At 39.3% G+C, this 21,440-nt stretch overlaps 1 protein-coding gene across 1 annotated transcript in view; it reads right to left on the reverse strand.

Moving 5' to 3' along the window:
- The window catches only part of LOC107093209 (aggrecan core protein-like), a 30,987-nt gene extending 10,088 nt beyond the window's left edge, over positions 1-20,899 (reverse strand). Inside the window, exons 1-13 of the mRNA XM_015388094.1 lie at positions 20,770-20,899; positions 11,191-11,268; positions 10,383-10,754; positions 10,071-10,245; positions 9,832-9,959; positions 9,441-9,734; positions 9,184-9,366; positions 8,479-8,653; positions 8,165-8,292; positions 6,085-6,378; positions 2,621-2,698; positions 2,382-2,480; positions 1,092-2,138 (exon numbers count right to left, since the gene is read on the reverse strand). Of these exons, the coding sequence (XP_015243580.1) occupies positions 1,092-2,138; positions 2,382-2,480; positions 2,621-2,698; positions 6,085-6,378; positions 8,165-8,292; positions 8,479-8,653; positions 9,184-9,366; positions 9,441-9,734; positions 9,832-9,959; positions 10,071-10,245; positions 10,383-10,754; positions 11,191-11,263 (3,046 nt within the window). The 5' untranslated portion in view covers positions 11,264-11,268; positions 20,770-20,899. The remainder of the gene's footprint in view (positions 1-1,091; positions 2,139-2,381; positions 2,481-2,620; positions 2,699-6,084; positions 6,379-8,164; positions 8,293-8,478; positions 8,654-9,183; positions 9,367-9,440; positions 9,735-9,831; positions 9,960-10,070; positions 10,246-10,382; positions 10,755-11,190; positions 11,269-20,769) is intronic.
- Between the last annotated feature and the right edge of the window lie 541 nt (positions 20,900-21,440).

A 21,440-nucleotide genomic window follows, 5' to 3' on the forward strand; every position in this document is an offset into this window, starting at 1 on the left:
TTTCGGCAAGAGTAGCCTGGCTTGTGGTTGTGTTTTCGTCGTCGCTCTGTTACTACGTCATATGCTTCGTTGATCTGATTGGTTTATTTGGCCCGTCTATCACCAACATAGGCTAATCAGCTAACCAGTTTTTTTGCCCCTTCCCAAAATTACTTCAACGGAAGGTTTCCAGATGGATATGCGGAGCAAATCCATCTGGCGGAGTCAGGTTATACTTTTATATCCTAGATGCATGTGAATTTGTTTCTGTGGCTCATGCCAACCCTTTTCATTTTGAAAGAGGAACTAATCAAAAACTCGAACTGCCTTTGACAAAGCAGTACTTTTTTTCTTTGTATCTGCGGCTAGAAATGTTAGCAAAGCATCTTTAGGCTGTTCGCTCAAAGTGTCAAATTTGTAACTCGGTCTAAGCTAGGCTTACGCTAGCTTCACTGTTATATTGTTATATTTAGGAAAGTGAGGCTTGAATGAACTCTCATTTATGGTTGAACAGATATTTTCATTTCTAATTAGTCTGCAGCTACTGGTGAACAGTTTTTCTTTTTTTTCATTTAACCTTTGACCTCCAGTTGACCAGTAATCTTTTGTCCAGCATTATGTTTCTACAATTATCAGTTGATGACACAGATGGCTGTTGGAGATGAAGTCTGAATTAAACTCTTTAGAGAACAGCTATTAGTCTGAAGATGCATTTCTAAAGTTAGTAACCACAACTAAAGAAAACAGTAGACATACAAGTAGGAGACAACCTACTGTACACATGCATAAAAAGCCTGTTGAATTTGTATGTATGCATCAAATGCTTGAAATGTAAGTGGAGAGGAGTTTACATCAGTGTGCTATTTATGTACTATTACGTGTCTGCACCTTTGGCAGAATTAGGAATTGTTTACTAAGATTTTGGGAAAAGTGATGGTTTTTAAAGTCATATAGCCTCTTGGAGGAAGAATCTGCAACAACACTACTTTGTGCATTTTGGAGCAGCAATTTTTTGTGAAAGGGACTGTAGTTTTGCAACTGCTTCATGCATGGGCTGACAGACATTCTGAGAGAGTGACTTTTGTCCGAACCATAATACCCTAAATACATACCTTGATTGACTACAGGATTCTTCAAACCCATCGGAGCCACTAATGAAACTTCAGGAGGTGTGGTTGGCCTAGCAAAGACTGAGTCAGGGATGACTGAATAAACCGGACTGTCAGTCTCTTCATCAGAATCTCCGGATCCCGATTGGTCAAAAGTGGGAACATATTCTATATAAGCCTTTGTAGGAGCCGCTCCGCTTCCGGACATTGGTGTTGATCCTCCACTGATTTCAGGAAGGATTGTTGACCCGCTGCCTTCCCCGCTTATCTCCACCTTACCCCGGCCCTCTTCAGTAAAGACAAGTTTTTGTTCAATCAAGATGTCTACTTTATACTTTGGAAGAGGGTCTCCAGAAGAAGAGCCGCTTCCTGAAACACCGGATGGAAAACCGCTGGAAAAGCCACTGGAAAAGTCAATGGGAAAACCACTAGGAAAACCACTGGAAAAACCACTGGAAAAACCACTGTAGTACCCCGATCCAGATCTGGACACCTCTTGGTCTCCAGATGGCTGAGGTGTCAGGTCAATTCCACTGTAATCAATGAGTGAAATACCAGAGAACCCACCAGAACCAGAAGCAGACATATCTCCTGATCCAGAAGTACTTGATTCCCCACTAGTATCGATTCCTCCCTGGTTAACCTCCTGCTTTGTGTCATTTTTTATGGTTTTGGACAAATCGACCATCTTTCCATTCACAAAGGTCACCACGGACTCATCACCACTTCCACTACCACTGATGTCCCCACTTCCACTGCTGGAACCTGATCCTGGTGTAAAGCTGCCAGATCCAGATTCAGCTCCAGATGTGCTACCAAAATCTCCAGAGGTGAAGAAATTTGTACTGCCCCTCCCCTCCTCTGGGCTTCCAGATGCAGAAGGCTCGCCAGAAGACGAATCAAAGTGCCCGCTGAAGGTGATGTCCTGTCCTGACCCAGATGTGTCACCGCTGGTGGTGGATGTAGAAGATTCTCCAGAGGGCCCTCCGCTGCCCGAAGGCTCAGCTGAACCAGAACCTGACCCATCAACTCGTGGGGGAGGGGATTTGTCTGTAAATGCACAAAGGAGATGTGATAATGAGCTTTGATTCTCAGAAATTTCCATTGCAGCTTGAATAAGGATACACTTTTTCACTCTTTAAAAAGACCGAAAATGTTTTTGTTTTTTTTCAAAGACCTCTCCTAAAACCAAGAGTTCAATTTATTCCACTGCATGAAGAGGCGTCAAAAAGTGTTATATAAACATTCATACGATACAAATTTGTGTTGCTTAGTCATTTGCAACAGGCTCACCTAAAGGAAAAACTTGACTTGTACTTATCGTCTCGTTGTCAAACACATCTCCGGTGGTATTCAAAGCAGTTTCATTGTATCCATCCATATCCGTTTGGTCTAAAAAAAAAACAGGGAAAAAAAGCTACGTAAAAGCTTTCAACACAAAAATTAGTGTTAACAAAATTTAGGTTTAGTCATCATCAGGATAAATGAGAAAAGGTACTGAAATATGAGTAATTGCTGCTTTTTTTTCTTACCGGGTGGAGCAGAATCAATTTTTATGATGATTTTCTTCTTGATCCTATCTTTAACTGAATCCACAACAGGAATGTGAGCTGAATAAGACATAAATGAGGAAATCGGATTTACTCTTAATGATGAATGATGAATACTTGTCAATTTTAGTCAATAACAAAATATTGAGATTGTCTTTTCTGTGTTATTTGTTATAGATTTGCAGTCTTTGCTGTGACATATTTAAACGTCCATTTAGGTTTTAAACATATTTAGTTTTTTCTTCTTCTCAGGGCAGTATGCTTACCCAGGCTATCCTTTGTACCATCATTTATTCTTCATACAGTTGAATATATATGCCTCAGTACTTTGCTTAAGAAACTAAGTTGCACTTTAGCACTGAAGTGTTTTTGGCTCAGGTTGACTAATAATGTATTACCCTTCCAGCTGTTTATCCTGAACTATCATGATTCTAACCTGACTGATCACTGGTATTTACATGGTGCTCTGCTCATGGTGAGAGCTCAATTATCCCACGTGTGTCCACTCCCAATCAGTGCAAGTCAGCTAACCTTTTCCTCTGGCTTTATAAGCCTTTACAGGTGATCCAGTCAGTGCCAGATGTTTGAAAGCCTTCATTTGGGTAGATTATCCAGCATTCTTGCCTTGCCTTTCCTGCCTGATCACGTCTTGTTTTGTGTCTGGATTTCCCCATCTCATCTTGCCCCTCCTGGATTTTCTCGCTTACTTTCTGTTATTCTGGACCACGGCCCTGTTTTTGATCGCCAAATACGTGCTTCAACCCTCAGCCCCTTGTATTTGTTTGCGTCCACCTGCCACCACAGTTCTGACCCTGCTTCCATTCTCTAAACACATATTCAAGCCTCATTCCCAGATCTGTTTGCCCATCTGTTAGTGGCTTCTGCTTTCAAAGAGAGCTAGTCTGTCTTGCCTTCTCTTGACCTGCGGTGACCCTGCTGTCAGCTGCTACTAAGGAACCAAAGCAAAAGATTCATGCTTTTAACAGAGTTCTGAGAAAGAAAATGACTCTTGTGAGTTTTCTTGAAATCTTTAAACTCATCTCAGTCACTAACCACTCTCTCTCTCCCCAATGGATCCTGTCGCTTATGGTGTGCTTTTATCAGGAGGATGTATTTTTAATATAACTTTTTAATGTTCACATTTGTGTGTAGGTGAAATCTCCGTTCCTCAGTCTGTCTGTTTATTTTTAGTGTAACCCACTATATATTTCTTACACTAGTGTCATATGATTAAATAAAAAATTATGATTTCATTTGAGATTTGTAGATCGTTAGAAATGGAATCTAGGGAAACTCTTGAAACTAAAAGGTGTTTTAGTCCATCCACTGACTCGTTACATCAATAACCAAGAATCTTTGACCTTCCATCTGAAAATATCTGTGCATGTTTTTCTACTCCTTTGAAGCTTCTTTTTTTTAAACTGTCTGCAGCAACTCTCCAAAAATAACTCTCACCACTGCTTTGGATGCATTCAGTGGTCTTTCTAGATAAGCCCATGGTGAGACTTGATCAAATGAAAGGTTTTGAAAGTAATTTAAAATCTGTAACAGTTCAACCAATTTTCCTACTGCCTGTGCATTTAGAGAGTGAAATTGGTTAAACAGGCTTGAAAAAGAATGCAATTCTTAAAACACAATCAACCCCCTCGACACACACCCACACACTCACACACACCAAGAACCACCCAGCCTGCAATGATTGAATCAGTTTGAATAGCAAAATAGTTTTTATGAACATTTCAAATTTCATTAAAAAAACTTTTTTGAGATAAAATTTTTTTTTTTTACATGTATCTTTTTCAAATCCCATTTTTGAAGACTGACAGATCCAATCGAAGGACGATTAGGTTTGTAGAAAAATGTATATTTAACTAAAAACTTTGTTATATCTGATTTCACCTATTCTTGGCTGATGAACTTTTGTTGGCATGGTAGCAATCAAACCTTTCTTATAAATGTTGTATTTGTATGCATGTGTTTGTCTTTGGTTGCACACACTGGTCATAGAGCTTTGAAGGCCTCATTCCGTCACCCTAATCTACAAGCAACCACCAAAGTTGCTCTATCAGGCAAAAATCTACACAACATTAATATGAAAAATTAAAGCCACACTGTTTACTTTGTTACCTGAAGAGTTGAAGCACATGAGTTATTTTGAATGATTCCTCAGTCAATGTACAGCACTTGACACTATCAATGTTACGAGCGGGCTCTCCTCTTGAAATGCCATATATGTAAGAATGTGAGAAGACACACCATCATTGGCCAGGTCATGGAAGAACGTATCGCTTTACAGCCAAAAGCTCTTATATAGTCATGGAGCTAAGGCTCTACTATTTTTCCACCTGCTCGACTACTGGTCATGGCTGAGGCAAGAAACAAGTTTAAACCTTCTGAAGAGGCCAAAAAGAGAAAACGTGAAAGGGATTGTGCATGTGAAAAACAAGAGTCGATCTTGGCAAAGAGTTTGTTCATTGGGGCAGGCTGAAACAAGAAGCTGAATGTAAATCCGCATTTCTAAAACAGAATAGAATAGAATAAATTTAACTTTATTGTTATTACAATGTAATGACAATGAAGTGTAAAGCAATGAAATGTAGTTTGCACCTCTATCCAGAAGTGTTATACAGGATATACATTTTTATTTACATGCGCACAGGGACTATGCATGTATTGACTATAAACGATATAAATTAGACTAGTAAGTTAACACTTTGCTCCTACTATATAGTCATATATCTTTCTTATTATTTTCTATGTTTAGTAGAAGCTGAATATGGGCATAGAAAGCTAGAAGCCTACAAACAAAAGCTAACCTAGAGACCCCGTCCAACCTAGTGGCGGGTCACTGGAGCTCTGCTGTCAGTCCTCCTCGCCACACGAAGATTTCCGGCCTGCCTGAAGGGCTACTCTCCAGAGAGCAGCAGCGTTTTCCCCACCCTCAAAACTGAATCTAGATGCCTAGCATGGTCCCCAATCAAAAGACACGGGAGGCTGAGCGGCTGACTGTTTGTTGACTGGTTGTTGCAACAGTGCTGCGATGATTGAGGCCACTGGGGAGCTAAACGCCCCTAGTGGCCAAAAGGTACACAGTGTGCCTTTCATTAATCTCACAACATAACTATGACACAGTAATGGCTATCAAAAATATATTTTTTTAGCTGAAAACTAAAAACTAAATTTCAATTTTCCCCATAATGTCTGGATTTTGATTTTTGCTACAGAAAAAAACGATTGTATTAATGTTTTTGTATAAACATGTCATTTATATTTTTTGAAATAATATAAAAATCTGACTTAAACATGTCTGAAATGGATAAACAAACATTTTTAAAAAGCCACCAGATCTCTATCCATTTGTATTATTCACTCTTTTTTTAATCAAGTCATTTAAAGACAGTCCATTCTTTTCTCCAAACTAAAAACCCAACCCTACCCGTTCTAACCTTTGAAGCAGTAGGCATCGTAGCGTGAGTGCTCATCAGGAAATCCCGTCTGGTTGGGGAAGGTGTAGATGGTGTGCACCCCGGCCTGGCCACCTCCACAATAAGATTTGGGGGTTGTGATGGGGTAACGGACGCTACGATCCTTGAGCCAGCCTGGGCGGCATTTGTCCAGTCCTCGTTTCCAGGCGGCGTACAGCTGCCCGGGCGTGGCCAGGGTGCTGTTCAGCTTCTGACAATGCTCCACAGCTTCATCGTAAGCGAAGCTGTCATAGTCGGTGGTGAAGAAGACCTCACCTGGCAGGTAGAATCATGCATGAGGACATTTAAAGGGGGTTCAGGAATAGACAATTATTTTCTCACTGTTAATAATTTTTGTGTTGGTTTTCTAACTTTTTATAATAACTATATTTAAACCTTTCCATGTAACACCTGTCCTGCTGAGAGTAACCCACCAGTGGCCCTTAAGTGTAGAAGTTATTCTTACCCACAAAATATATATTGTGTTAAGCTGCCTTATGTTATAAACATAATTAAAATTACCCTTAAAAAGAAAAAAATATATATTCCTCACACGTCTCTATTGAATATATAGGTACAGTGTTTGACAGTAAAAAGTAAATACATTTTTACTTTGTAAAAGGTTAGTTAACAGGTAAGTAGGTTTGCATGTTTATCTCAAATAGCATTACCCTACTTTGCCTACTGGATCTGGATTCAGTTTATTCTGCAAAAGCCCATGATTCCAGAGGAATACATCTAAAACAACCTCACTCATAAGCAGTTCCTTTTCTTAAAGCCTCCCCAACCCCCGTTTCAGCATAATCAGCATTGTATGCAACCACTGCAAAACACTACATTCAACATATAAACAATTTTACATTGTTAAAGTCATAGGGAAGTGGCTGTTCCAAACATTTTCGAATTCTCCCCAGCGGTGCCCGACTTTACACGAGTGAATAAAGTGAATGTGATTGGTCGTTTATCAAGGGGGCGGGATTGTTGTGGTGGAAGGTTCGCACGCAAAGTTTGGTTGCACTAGTAGTTTGGTTGCACTAGTAGTTTGGTTGCACTAGTAGTTTCCCAATGAGTTTCCCAATGAGAAATTCCACCAAGTAGCACTAAATAGGTGACTTGAAAACGACACTGTCAAGGCTATGGACAGCGGAAACATGCAAGAGGAGGAGAGTTTAGTGTCGGAGGTCGTGGATGAGTCTCCTCCGTCATACATTTTTTATTTAGAGGAGGAAAGCGGGGATGAAGATGTTGTGGAAGAGTACGCCAGGGCGGCAGAAGCTTGGTTTGGTGTAGAAGGCTTACAGCCGTACATGTTTGAGCCCTTGCCTCGCCACGCTGCCAGTTCTATTAGCTCTACGCCTGCCGAAGACACAGACGTCCATCCCCGTGAACACTGGAACGGAGCTCAATGGGAAAGGAAATGATTCTTATTTCAGCCGTTGAGTATATAAGCCGTGATATATGAATCAAGATGCTATGACCAAAAAAATGTGATTGACAGATAACTGTTGATATATGATTGGTCAAATTTAGGTGTTCAGGCTGATGTATAACTAACTGGCCTGCATAAGATAACAAAAAAACCTACAGATTTTAAGACAGGACTTTTTATTAAATAGAAATTTTCTAACTTAGGACAATATCGTCTGAAGAAGAGTACATTTATATACATGTTTAAGCCAGAATGATTTGATATTTAAATATGACTTCCCTACGACTTTAAGGATCCTCGATCTTTGTTTTTCTACCAGTGTTTTTAATCTTGCCTGTGTCTTATATTTACCTTTTGATCTGGTGTCTCTAGAAAATTTCACTTTGAAAAACATTAATAAAACTGCATTACTAAGTGAGGTTTCATGTTTTTCTTTGAAGTTAAATTCTAACTTTAAGGGGCAACGGAAAAACGTAAATAAGAGGTTTTCTGGTGAAGCACTTATTGTTAATCTTTGATTATGTCATATTTACTCTGTGATTAGCTTATATCAGGATTTCTTCTCAATTCATCTTATTGCATGATAGCTATAATGCTAGTGCATTGATTTCTCCAGCAGTTGTAGAGGTTCACCTTCCAAACTGCCCACATAACAATAGACATCGTAGCGTTCGCTGGCTGGTCTCTGGCCGTAGGATCTCACTCCTGGAAGGTTTGGCAGGTTACCAGCACAGTTCTCTCTGGGGGACACGATTGGATACCTGAGCAAGAAAAGCATGCACTGTGAAAAGGCTCTGTTTCAAGATTAAACACGATGAAGATTAAAATCATTACAGGTAATGATCCCACTCAAGACGTTACAGTTAATAATATATATGAGTCCTATTAAATGGGTATCAGTTTAGTAGATCGCTATTTTGAGCTGGTGTAGTAGTTGTCCAACTCACCGCACAGTTTGGTCACGTAACCATCCAGCGTCGCATTGGTGAAGGCCTCTTTCAAAGGCTGCAAACAGCTGCTGGGGGCTGGCAATGATGGCTCCAATGCTCTGGCAAGCCTGCTGAGCTTCCAAAAAAGTTAAGGTATAACGACCAGTGATTGGTCTGTAGTGGAAAACCACACCTAAGACAGACAAAAGAAGGACAAATTGACATGTCATTAGTGCATACATTTAACTCGACATGGGGCACTCTGTGAAAATTTCTGCTAAAAGTTAAGGAGAAGCACCTACAGTAATCTGCATAGCTACAGCAACTGGTCATTTTCAGTTTATATCTAAGGTGTGGAAATGTGACTTTTGCCAGTGGGAGGTCTCAGTCTTTGTACAACCTTCCTCAAGCAGAGCCTGATCTTCATAGGTGTTTTTATGTAACAACGTCATGGAATGGACAGCACCCACATAAAGAGAGGCTGCATTGTAGTGAAGGGAATTAATACTCTTTAGTGTCAAAGGCAATATTTCATCATATACTGTAGATCCAAATATTTGAATTGAAAGACTTATAAATCCACCCCATAAAGGTTTCTGTTGAACTACGACATTGGCTGGAGCTTATGTCCTGAGCACTTCTATTTATTTTCTTTCCAGTGAATACCTTGAAAAAAGACAGTGCTTCAAAGGTTGTAGGTTATCAACTATACGGAAAATTTACCTTTGGGACCCATCTCCACATCTTCACCTGGCAGTGTCACTGGGGGGAGAGTTACTATCCCTCCGGACTTGATCTCTGGGATCACAGGTGATGTTGTGGTTAGGTAGGGCTGATCAGTGGGTATAAAACTGATGTCAGGTAAGGGTGTGGTCCTCCCAGGCACAGCACCTTCATCGTCACTCTCTGAGGAGTCAAGATGTTATCTTTAGTACACAACAAGATATTAATCTATACGTCTCATTATATTAAATGGTAACCTTGGAAGCAGATTGCATCATAGCGTGAGTCTGGGTAGGGGTATCCAGTTTGGTTGGGGTACAAGTAGACAGTTCTCACTCCTACAAGTCCCCCTCCACATTGAGGTCTGGGGATGTTGATTGGGTAGCGTACACTTCTGTCTGCTAGCCATCCAGCGTTACACACATCCATGCCATCCTTCCAGGCGAGGTAAAGCTCTCCAGTAGTGGCTAGCCTGGCACCAAGTTTGACACACTGGTCTTTAGCTTCATAGAAACTAAACTTGTCAATGGACATGGAGTAGAAAACTCTGCCTGGGGAGGGAGACCGTTGAAGAAAACAATGAAAACAATACCTCATCTTTTCACTCAAAAGGTAAAAAATTATTGTGTCCTTGTTTAGTGAGAATACCTGACATCTTCTCAGCAAAGCAGTACACGTCATAAGTTTCGTTAACGTCTCTAATGCCATAGGTCCTCACTCCAGGAAAGTTATGCTTATCTCCAAAGCAAGGTTCTCGAGGCTCGTGAATGGGGTACCTAGAGAAGAAAAAAGTGATTTGGGTCACCTTGTTGAGTGCATACAGATATGTACTCTGTTACCAGAGTCTCCCATACTCTGGTAACAGTCATATGGACGTTTTACTGTACCTCACGGTTTGATCTGAAAGCCATCCAGCATCACACTGGTGGTATCCATCGTCATAAGCAGCTTGAAGTTGCGCAGGAGTAGCAATGGTGGCTCCATTCATGACACAGGCTTCTTTGGCTCTATCGAACGTTAGGGTGTACCGGGTGGAGATGGCACGATAGTGAAATACAATGCCTGTAAAAGAAAGTGCAGTGTGAGTCGATGTCAAAAGCTCTGGTAAAACTTCCCATGACATATGGTTTCTTATGTCTCAGTTCTTCTTCAGCCATAGCTAAACACTCTAAACAAAGCTGAGGGAATTTGAAGCATACCCTGAACCTGGATGTCCACATTGTCAGAGCTACCCTCGATGCCCATGGTCACCTCACAGCGGTAGGTTCCAGAGTCTTTAGAGCTCAGTTCTGTTATTTCAATGGTAGCATCACTAGGAACCTGCGGGTAGCTGACCAGAGTCACCCTGTCCAGATATTCTGTAGCCACAGAGATCTTTCCCTTTGTTGCTACCAGAATTTGAGCAGTTTTCTCCTTGGTGATATAGGTCCATTTGATTCGGTGGGCTAAAGGGGCAGAGGTGGGTGCTCCTGGGTCATCCACTGTGTTTTGGTGGAAGTAGCATGGCACCTGTACCTTGCTTCCCAGCAGGGGACGGAGAGGCGACTCAACAGGGATGCTGACATGTATAGCTGCAGGTTAAATTGATGACACATTTTTTTGCAGTGATTAGTATTTAATGAGACATATTATGAAGGAAAAAAGTCTTTGTGATTTACAATAACTACAATATCTATATTCCTTCAAAAATATCCATTGTTTTGTATATAAACATTTCACAGACCAATTACTTTTGCATCTTTTCTTGGAGAAGTGGCCCAACAGTTACTTTTAAATGGATTACTTTGTCTTACTTTGTCTTATGTGTTATACATTACATATATATATATATATACATATATACATAGAGAAATGCTAACTATACTTATTTCAATCAAAACTTTAAAATCTTTTTTTATGAAGCTTCTTAGAGCAGTAAAACAAATACTTGATCTGTTCAATATACATCTTGCATATTGCTCTTTTTATTTTATTTGTATTTTCTCATGTAACAAAATGGCTTCTTACCGTCAGGCTCTTCCAGTGCTGTTGTGGCCAAGATGATGGGCAGAGAAATGCACAACAGAAGTAGGGTTGTCATTTTACCTGGCAAAAATAAAACTGCACAATGACTGTCTGTTTTTTACAAAAGGAAAAGAAAAAACATGCTCAGCGTTCCCAGTTATCTAACCTGTTTGTTATTTTCTTTCACTAGCCTCTCAGTTTATTGCTGCAGAAACAAGTGTAATGATTTAAAAACTTGAAAGCGTTGCCCTTAAAACAACCATATTATAAAATATGATAATTCATCCAATGAAAAGTAAAATATTAAGGTTATTTCTTTGAAAACGTCCCCTCTGCATAAGCCACAGTTTTTTTTTCAATTCCCCTTTCAGTCAGCTTAGATCTTACTATGCATTTGGATATTGCATTAGGCAACATTTAGAAACTTGAAACCAGGCTTCAAATGTCCATTGAAGCATTAGAAAAAATATGGCACAAGATGAATGTCCCTTTTGTATTTCTGAATGTAGGAAAACATGTAGACTTTATAAAGAGATTACATAACATCTCCTGAGGTACATGAATGTGAAATCAGACTTTCTTTTTTTTTAGGCCATTTAGGATAACCAAAAAAATATCTTCTAAGTGTCAAAAGGAGAAGTTTTTTTCTATCTTTCTTAAAATATATGAATTTATGTGCATTTTATTTGTATTTGGTTAATTTTCTCTTTGGTGAAGGCACTTTATAACTACACAACATAATGGGAGGAGTAGATGGGTGTACACATTCAGGCTACAAGCTCATACTTTTTAAATGATATGACAGTATGCTTTGAGTGCATTGGGCTTTTAGAAAACCCACATGTGGCCAAAGTTTTATTTGCTGGCTGATGTCCTGGTATACTGTATTATTTCAGTATTTTCACATAATTTTCTGTTCCTATCACACCATGTAGTTTATGAAAAGTACCAGTCTCTTCTGCAGACTATGATCCTGCCTCTCCCATTCAAAGGCTCTCCTAAAATTCTGAAGTCTTTTAGTTTAATTTTTGTTTCATCAGACTAGAAGAGGGGACATGCTCTTCCTCCTCTCTGATCAGCTTTTATGCCAGTTTCACTGTAAATAAAGATGCTTCCTACTGTTTTCTGACAATATTTCTTTTAGATCTTAGACTTTTGTTCTTTGGTTGATCTCAACATTTTACCCCAAAACACTGCCATCAGTGGAACATGAAACTTGTCTTCCTCTTAGACTCTATAACGGATGGATTTGACCAGGCTGTGCATACCTGTTTGTGAGAGTATAGCCCAAGAATGGGTGATTGTCTTCATAAGTTGAATAACAGGCGGTGATTCTTTTCAAATGTAGTGTGACCATATAGTCTAAAAGATTCACCATCTTGGATTCCCTCACCTGTGGCTGGATAAAGGTTTGTTCTAGGCCCCTTTCCATCCTCCATCTAAACATATTACTGGCCCTTATCTCACCCATCTTTTATCCATGTCAGGTTTGCAGATAACATGACAGTGGTGGGGGCTGGTTTTGATCGAGGTGAAACGGGGTACAGGTAGTAGGAATAAATGCATTAGTCCCTGCCTAACAACTTAAGGCTGAATGACAGCAAAATTAAAGAGAAGATGATATACTACAGGAACCAGAAAAAAATACTGTACTCCACAACATCTTAACGGGTACTGCATGGAGAAATTCTCCATCAGGTATCTGGGCACCCACGTTGCCTGTGACCTCAAATTAAGCTGACACATTACGGGTGTCATGGTTTTGGTTTTGTTGACGTTTATCTCCGACTTTTCATTGGTGTTATTTCCATTCTTGTGTTCTAGGTATTTTTGATTGTATTAGAGTTCTTAGATATTTCCTTTTTTCCCTAGCTCCCTTTTTGCTTCAGTTGAACTTTTGTTACTAAACCTTCAAATAACCATCTCAAGCTTTTGCGTCTGCATTCGGGTCCTGTCAAACCTCCACCCTTTCAAACCTCCACTGTGGGGTGGAGGTTTGACAGGCCTTGCTGTTTCTCCAGACATATGAAAAATCTGACTGACCTCTCACACCCTGCTCGGAGAACCTTTAACCCTCTGCACTCTTGTAAGGGATTTAAGAGTTTCAAAAATACGGGGAAAGAAAAATCGTAAACAACTTCTATATTTGCGCTTAATAAATGCTGATTCTACGAGAGAAGAAATGTCCAACATGGTGATCACAGCTTTAACACAACCATATATACTGCAGATTTTTAATACCTTTAGAGGTAATTTCAGTACAATTCATTCAAGCTGAACATGTGCAATATATAATGCATTCATTGTATGATGTAAAAGTTGTACATATTAAAGATTTCATTAAATTTCATTCAAAAATTTGAATAAAATAAAATCATGAAAAAGATAAGGCAATACCAACTTTACTCATTTTCTCCTTGATTTCTAAGCTGATTAGGAAAACTAAACACATGAAACTGAACAGTTTTAAGGGATAATTTAAAGCAGGTTTTTCCAAAGTCGAGGTCAGGACCCCCTAGAGGTCCCAAACACCAAGTAGAGTGTCCCAAGATGGTTTTCATAATAACTGTGATGTTGGTACACATAGGACCAAAATATATTATAAAAAACATGAAGGTAAATGCCCCATGAAATAAGTAAAGGTAGAATGAATTATGTGTATGTACCATTTATTATAAAAGTCATATCTAAAACATAATTTAAGTAATAGATGTCCAATTTAATTGTAAAATGTACAACTAAGCACTTTAAATTCTGATTAAATTAATAAAAACAAAGGTTAAATGATAAATTAAACAACTATTTTTTTTATATAAAAAAGGGTTGTTTCATATAGATGTAGATTTTATGTTAATATAGATTTTGTATGTATAAATAAATATGTGGTAAAGGTAGTTAGCATTTTTACGGGGTCTCCAATCTGTTGTATTATTTTTTTGTGAACCGTATTTAAATGTTTAATTCAATTCAGTTTATTTCTATAGGGCCAATTCGCAACATATAATTTCAAGGCCCTTTAGAGAGACAGTTAACCATCTATGGTTCAAGAAACCTTTACGATTACAAAAGTTGTGTTCATAAGCCCATGAACTGTTAGAGGGTCCTGAGATCCTTTAGAGAATTTGAGCTTAGAGACTATATATATATATATCTATATAGAGAGAGAGAAAAAATACAAGGTGAAATAGAAAAAAACAAATGCTTCAGTTGAGATGTGGAAAGAAGAGAGAAAAAAAGCTTTGCAGTAAGCAGGCATTGGCAGATGTAAGGATATGATACAGAGAAGCTGTATCATATCCTTACATCTGAGAAGCCAGCTGGCTGCTGTTTTTACAAACATATTGAACTCAAATGAGAGAGGGGTCCTGATTGAGGAGGTGATGGCGTAGTGGTTAGAGCAATGGGCTTGTGCTCTGAGAAGGTTGAAAGTACCTGGTTTATCCCCACGGCCTGCACTCTGGGTCCCTGAGCAAGGCCCATAACCCCTGATTGCTCCTCAGGCACTGGACAATGGCAGCCCACTGCTCCTCAAGAGGATGGGCTGAGATGCAAAAGTGAATATCTCCATTGTTGAAATGAATGATGTTCAATTATTATGATTGTCCATTCCAAAACTATTCTGTCGGTTAGAAGCTATAACGTTGGTGAACTTCTGGTCTTTGTCTTAGGATAATTTTTTGTGTTTATTTTCCTTTTTCAACGCATTAGTCACTTTAAAATATCCCCGTTTATGTACTTTTTGTGCCACAACGCAGCCTTCAATTCATCATTCTCCTTGTTGAGTTTTTACTGGAGGTGTTGCAAAAATCTGACATTCTAGCAGCCAGTTGGCTTCTCAGTAACCCTCTGTATCACATCCTTACATCTGCCAATGCCTGCTTACCGCACAGCTTTTTTTCTCTCCACTTTCCACAGCTCTGGCTTGCAGCACTCCCAAAACCGTTGAAGATCTCAACTGAACCATCATTGTGCTGCATTCATAAGGTCCAAGTTAGGCACCAGAAGGTTCCCAGTTCATTGACAGCCACAAAAGAGACATGTTTAAACCTGAAGCTAACATTCCGTAGGACAGCCAAGAAGGTGACCAGTCAAGACTTATTCATGCAGTCTTATATATTTTCAAGCACAAGATGATTAGCATGAAAAAGAGTGTTTGTGTATCTGGGGCACAATCATTCCTAAAATTCAACGAATTCAGCACCAGAAAACTAAGGAACAATATTTGTTACCGGCAGGAAGCTCTAAATATCCTGATCTGTCAATCTGGATTTTTGGTTCTGTTCAATTTATCAATTTTTTACTTTTCAGTTACACTTTAATTTATTCAATTCTTTGTTTTCTAAGTTATTAGTTTACCATTTAGTGTAATCTAAGTTATTTTCCAGTTAAATTAACTTGTGGTACTCTCCCCATAGTTCCCTTCTAGTTACTTCTGTCCACACCTGCTCACAATCAGTTGATTACTCCATTCATTGTTCTGTTTGACATTTATACTCCTTGGTTATTTCTGGATTTATGCTTCTGCCACCACTCTAAATATTAAATTTGTAAGAAACCACCTCAGCCTCCGTTTCGGCACTTGGATCCTATACAGACCTCCCCCGTCCCTGACACTAAATACCACTTTACTCAAGGTAGACGTTTAAAGAGATCCACCTGGAATATTCTCTCTCTTACTCACTTTTAACAGCTATGTGATTGTTAATATATCCATGACACATTTTTGGAATTTCTGATTCTCTCTCTATGAGGTTTAGCTTTCTCCCACTTTAATGACCTCACAGTGTTTTAAAATAGGACATCATAACCCATAAGCTTTTTAACCCAAGATTTTTATTGAGGTTTAATATGATAGACCAACACAAATATTTCAAAAAATTAAAGCGGAAGGAAAATGTTTGGATTCAAAAGCTTTCACAAACAAAAATCTTAAAAGTGTGGCATAAATTTCTATCCCAAAAAACTTTGCAAAATCATCTTCTGTGCAACTATGCTCACTACATTACTTCAGATTCAATGAGGGGAATCTGCTCTATAAAAATGTAGGTAAGCCAATTTTCCTTGAAATTAGAGTATTCTAGGAGCTGTACATCAACTCCCTTACCAAGAGCGCCCGCAGAGGATGTACTTCCCGCAGCAGCTGATAAAATTCAAATTGCCAAGGACAATGATGGTGCAGTTCTACTCCTCCATCATTGAGTCCATCCTCAGCACCTCCATCACCATCTGGTACGCTGGTGCCACTGCCAAGGACAAGGGCAGACTGCAGCGTGTCATCCGGTCTGCAGAGAAGGTGATTGGCTGCAATATTCCATCTCTCCAGGATCTGTACGCCTCCAGGACTCTGAGGCACGCAGGGAAGATGGTGTATAACATGGTGGCTGATCCCTTGCACCCCAGCCACCAACTATCAGACACTTCCCTCTGGCAGGAGGCTGCGGTAAATCAGGACCATAACCTCACGCCGCAAGAACAGTTTCTTCCCATCCGCTACCAGCCTTATCAACAATGCCCAGAGACCCCCGTGACACTGACACTGCCTCTCTCGTCCCACGTTGAGGACCTAGAAGCTACACCAATGTAGCATCTCCAGACCTCCTGCATTACATTAATGCACAGACTACTGTGTATATAGTACATAGCTATATAGTATATATTGTATATAGAATATTGTATGTTTTATATTGTATATTACTATAGATCCTGTATTCTGTATGCTTATCCAATATGTCTGCACCATCAACACCAAGTCAAATTCCTCCTAAGTGGAAACCTACCTGGCAATAAACTTGATTCTCATTCTGATTCAGCTAATTGAGACAAAAAGTCAAACTAAGAAAATGATTTACATTTCCAACGAGAAAAAAATGTCTGTGATCTATCCAGTGTTGGGAAGTATTGGAATTAGTAACAGACATTTCTTCTCAGTAACGGAATAATCAACTATAATAATCAATACTTTTCTAACATTCATAACGCTGTTCGGATACTTGCAACCTAAAGATGCAATTAACATTTGATCAATCTATTAAAGTGACACTCCTTAAGCACACCCTTTCTGCTGTGGAGAGAAAGAGAGCTTTCAGTGCCGAAGTGAGTCGATAATAGATTACAATGTGTTATCAAAGTCAAAATCTTTCTATTGTCACTTTTTGACCACACAGATCTGATGAGGTTGGCAGCATCTGTCATATACTGTATATATAAAATTGGGTATACAATACCAGGGTGTCTGCAGTAATACAGGTCTACAGGGGAACCGTCTTGCACACTGCTACAGCTAGCCCTACCTAAAACTCTTTAAAGCCTGTATGATTGGAGCTTTTTAAATAGTTTGATCTAAAACAGGGATTGATTACATTTTTCATTCTGGGACTCCTAGATTGATGGAGAGGGTGTGCAGGTACCGCCTCGCAGAGCTCGGTTCCTGACCACGAAGATATAACCGGTTATCAGGTAGAAATATCGTCTCCAGTTTAAGCAAAATCGCAGATGTTACTATGTCTGATCATTTGGTAATGAAAAAAAAAAAGTATCTCAGAGAACAACTTAATTTGTGCTACAGTAGCTGATGACCCCATGATGAAGTGCTTTGATTTAAACCAAGGGTTCCTACCACTTTAATTCCTTGACTCCAAAATTAATAGACTAATGCCACCCCAAAAAAATACATTTAATGTACAAATGTATGAACAAAAATATAGAATGTATTTATTATTTTCATTTCTAAATACATTTATTTGTTAATATGCATTTCTAAATGTTCTTCTAACAATTTAGATGTACATATAAATGTTTGATAGTACAATTTAGATTGTTAAAGTTATTAACTGTATTATTCCTATCAATATAAATAAAATTTACCATCCAAAATGTAATATCAACATATTTCATGGTACATTCATTTATTTCATTGGACAGTCACATATTTGTACTGTATTTCATGTCACATTTGGGCCTCCATAATGAGAATAGTTCAGATATCAACTGATCTAACCTATTCTATTTAAATAGATCAGCTTCCCTGTTTCAGCTGAAGCAAAGTATGTCCGCAGCATGACACTGGTGCCACTTTGTATTACAATGGGGATGGTGTTTTCATGGTGATGCTCAGTGTTAATTATCTCACACAACAGTGAGTGTCAAACTAATATCCCTTCATTTGTTCTTTGTTAACAGTCTCTGAGATTTGGGTCTGATAAGCTCTCCTGAACAGTTTGTCTGTTTAGGGCAGGTCCTGGTAGGTTTCCAGTTTAGCCATTTATAGAACGACCTTACTAATTCCTAACACGTCTTGTGGTTTACTTTGTTCCTCATGTTGGCCTTTGTTCACCAGCGTCTCAAAGAAACCTCAGGGAAAACATTAAAACAGACACAGGTGACTAAAATGTTTGTATTTTAACTGATGCAGCTTGATGCAAATCAGCAGCACTCTTTTTGTGGGTTACATTTTGGTCTAATAATGGGTAATGGGTATTAATACTTTAGATACTTTTTTTTTTACATAAAATAGAATTTGCCTGAATGGGCCTCTTCAGCTTCTAGTAGCTGCTCATTTACAAGATCTCCTGTTGCTCTTAAACGCATCATTTAAACTGAGCCCACTGTGTGAAATGCTCCAGCATCTGTTAGCGAGTTTCCCCAGGTCAGGTCAAGCCAATCATCTCGCCCCTCCACACTGTGCCCATTCAGTCACTGGGGTGGCTGCTGCTCCCCAGGTCCGCCACGGTGGTATGTTCTGTTCCCAACCGACCTGGAGGCCAATAAGGCTCTGGTCTGTTCCTGAAGCAAGCTAGGGGTGGGGCCTCTGAATGGTGTGACCCTGCCAAGGTAAACACAAGGCGGGCATCCAGAGACCCACCCCACCTCCACCCCTGTCCACCCACTCTCCTCTCACCCTCCTTCATCCTACAGCAGCAGAACAGAGCGGACATTGATAGGCGTACGCATGAGGAAACACAGAGTGTTACTCATAGATGGCTGCGGGGATGTGAAGGAACTCACGTCTGAATCCTCTGGTTAAGAAAACTCCTGGAAGTGTTTGCGCACATGCAGAGCTACTGACACATACTGTACAGGCTGTGTTTCAGGAGCACACACAGACTGTTGTACAGTGGGATGGGCGGGATGCAAACACTCCTACTCACACTAACCTGTGGGTGTGTTGGAACATGAGAGAACCCTCTTCAGTCAAAGATCAGGGACGTTTCTCCCTCAGTGTGTAAGACAAACCCAGAGGATTCGCCCTACAAGCTAAAGCATCAGACTGGACTCTGAGGAAAAAATGTCCCCTTTAACCCATCTCTGTCTGCTCAAGTCTGTGAATTACAATTCAGAGCATGTGCTCCTCTTGTTTAAAGTAACCATGGCAACGGGACATCGCTCTGCCAGTTTTCCAGCAGTCCCAAAATCACCAACTGGGGTTTGATGGAATATCGAAAAACTATGAGAACTTTCACGCATTTTATATAAAACAATCCTTTTCTGTTTCCCTGTAAATCACATGGTCATATATTCATACCGCAGTTAAATTCTGCTGGGAAACACACTTTTTATAAACTGTGGGAAAAACAGGCCATGTGTGGAACAAAAATAGGAAAATTGGGAAAGGTGACTGCAGGCACTGACAGCTTCATAATGTGGTGCCAGGGGCACAACAGCATTTAGGCCCAACATGATTCATACTCCCATTAGATAAATAAAAATCAGTTCTATTCACCCAAGGTGTTTTTTTAATAATGAGCTATGAATGTGACAGTTAATAAGGGCATAATATATCCATGCAAAATAGGTTATGGTTAGAAAAAATATATTATTTGGATGTTTTACTTTGTACTCCTAATAATACATGCAATATAATAAATTATTTTGTTTTTTACTGCAGTTAATAGAGGAAGCAGGCAATTTTTATTTAAATATACATCTATAAAGCTTAGTTTACTTGTTAAAGACTAAGATTGCACAAAGAAATTAAAAATATATCAACTTTTGGCTTTTTTTTCTTCCCACAAATGTTTCATTAACTTTGGAGCTTCAAGGGTTGAAGGTTGGAAGGCTTCTGTGCCATCACCCTAATCTTTAGCTTCCTGAACAGCTTCTTAGTCATTTTCAGTTCAGGACTGCGGCGCAGCCAACCGGGAAAATTCAGTCAATATGACAGTAAAATGAAATGATCGCTTTGAACCTAAATCTGCCAAACGTATGAATCATTTCGGGCTGTGCTGTAGCCTATACTGAGAATGAGGTGATGCATGAAATAGAAAACATTCACAAACAAAGTGACAAACTCAGCTATAAATGATTATATTTTACTCTTGGCATAAACTGAGACCAAATAAACAATGTACCCCAAAATCTTTACAAACCAACGGTTTGTACTATTTATAAAATTACTTATTAACAAAGTATAAAATTACAAAGTAGTAAAAATAACTTCAAAATTATCCTCCAAAAGTTTAGAAAAACGATCAAAACCTACACCAATCTACCTAGGCAGAAGTGAAGAGCCATTAAAAGCATCTTCCACTACCTCCTCTGAATATTCCTTGCTGTATTGTCCAGTCAGGTGGATGGTAAACGTACCGTGTATGCTGCCTTGCTCCCGGTGCCGGTGACTCCAGGGGCCTCTTACTCCTGCCTGTGTAGGAGTACAGAAAGAAGCTCTATCCCACTCCCACACATTTAGATGCTGGACACAGAGGGAGGGAGTGAAAGAAAGGAGGTGGGGGAGATATTGCTCAGCCAGTTAGTGAGGTCATGCAAACTTACTCTGATTTTAAGCCAGTAGTACAAAAAAAAGGACTCTGCAGAAAAGTTTTGATATGCGTTGTGGATTTAGAATTTAGGTTTATTTGGTTTTCAGATGATCGATTAGATTTGTGTAGAATCTGAAATATTCAAGGCCCCTGACCTTTACCTACTTTCTTTAAATGATTTGTTGGGATTTTATATAATAAGGAAAATCTTTACTGTTTGATGTACTTTGGTGCTCCTCCTCCTCAAAAGCAAACTGTCATACGGCTGTTCCAGCTTTCTACACCCAGTAACAAAAGAATTATGCAATTTTTTCTTTTTAAGTCAATTCAGTTTATTTATATAGCGGCAATTCACAACACATGTCATCTCAAGGCACTTTACAGTTCACCAGATCATAGTCAAAATTATTCAAAGTTTTCTATCTAAGGAAAACCGGTTGATTGCATCGACTCATTGACTCGAATGCAAAGTGGGATAAATGCCGTCTCTCCGAATCA

The sequence above is a fragment of the Cyprinodon variegatus genome, unplaced genomic scaffold (assembly GCF_000732505.1).
Source record: "Cyprinodon variegatus isolate N-32 unplaced genomic scaffold, C_variegatus-1.0 Scaffold413, whole genome shotgun sequence".
NCBI classification, from domain to species: domain Eukaryota; kingdom Metazoa; phylum Chordata; class Actinopteri; order Cyprinodontiformes; family Cyprinodontidae; genus Cyprinodon; species Cyprinodon variegatus.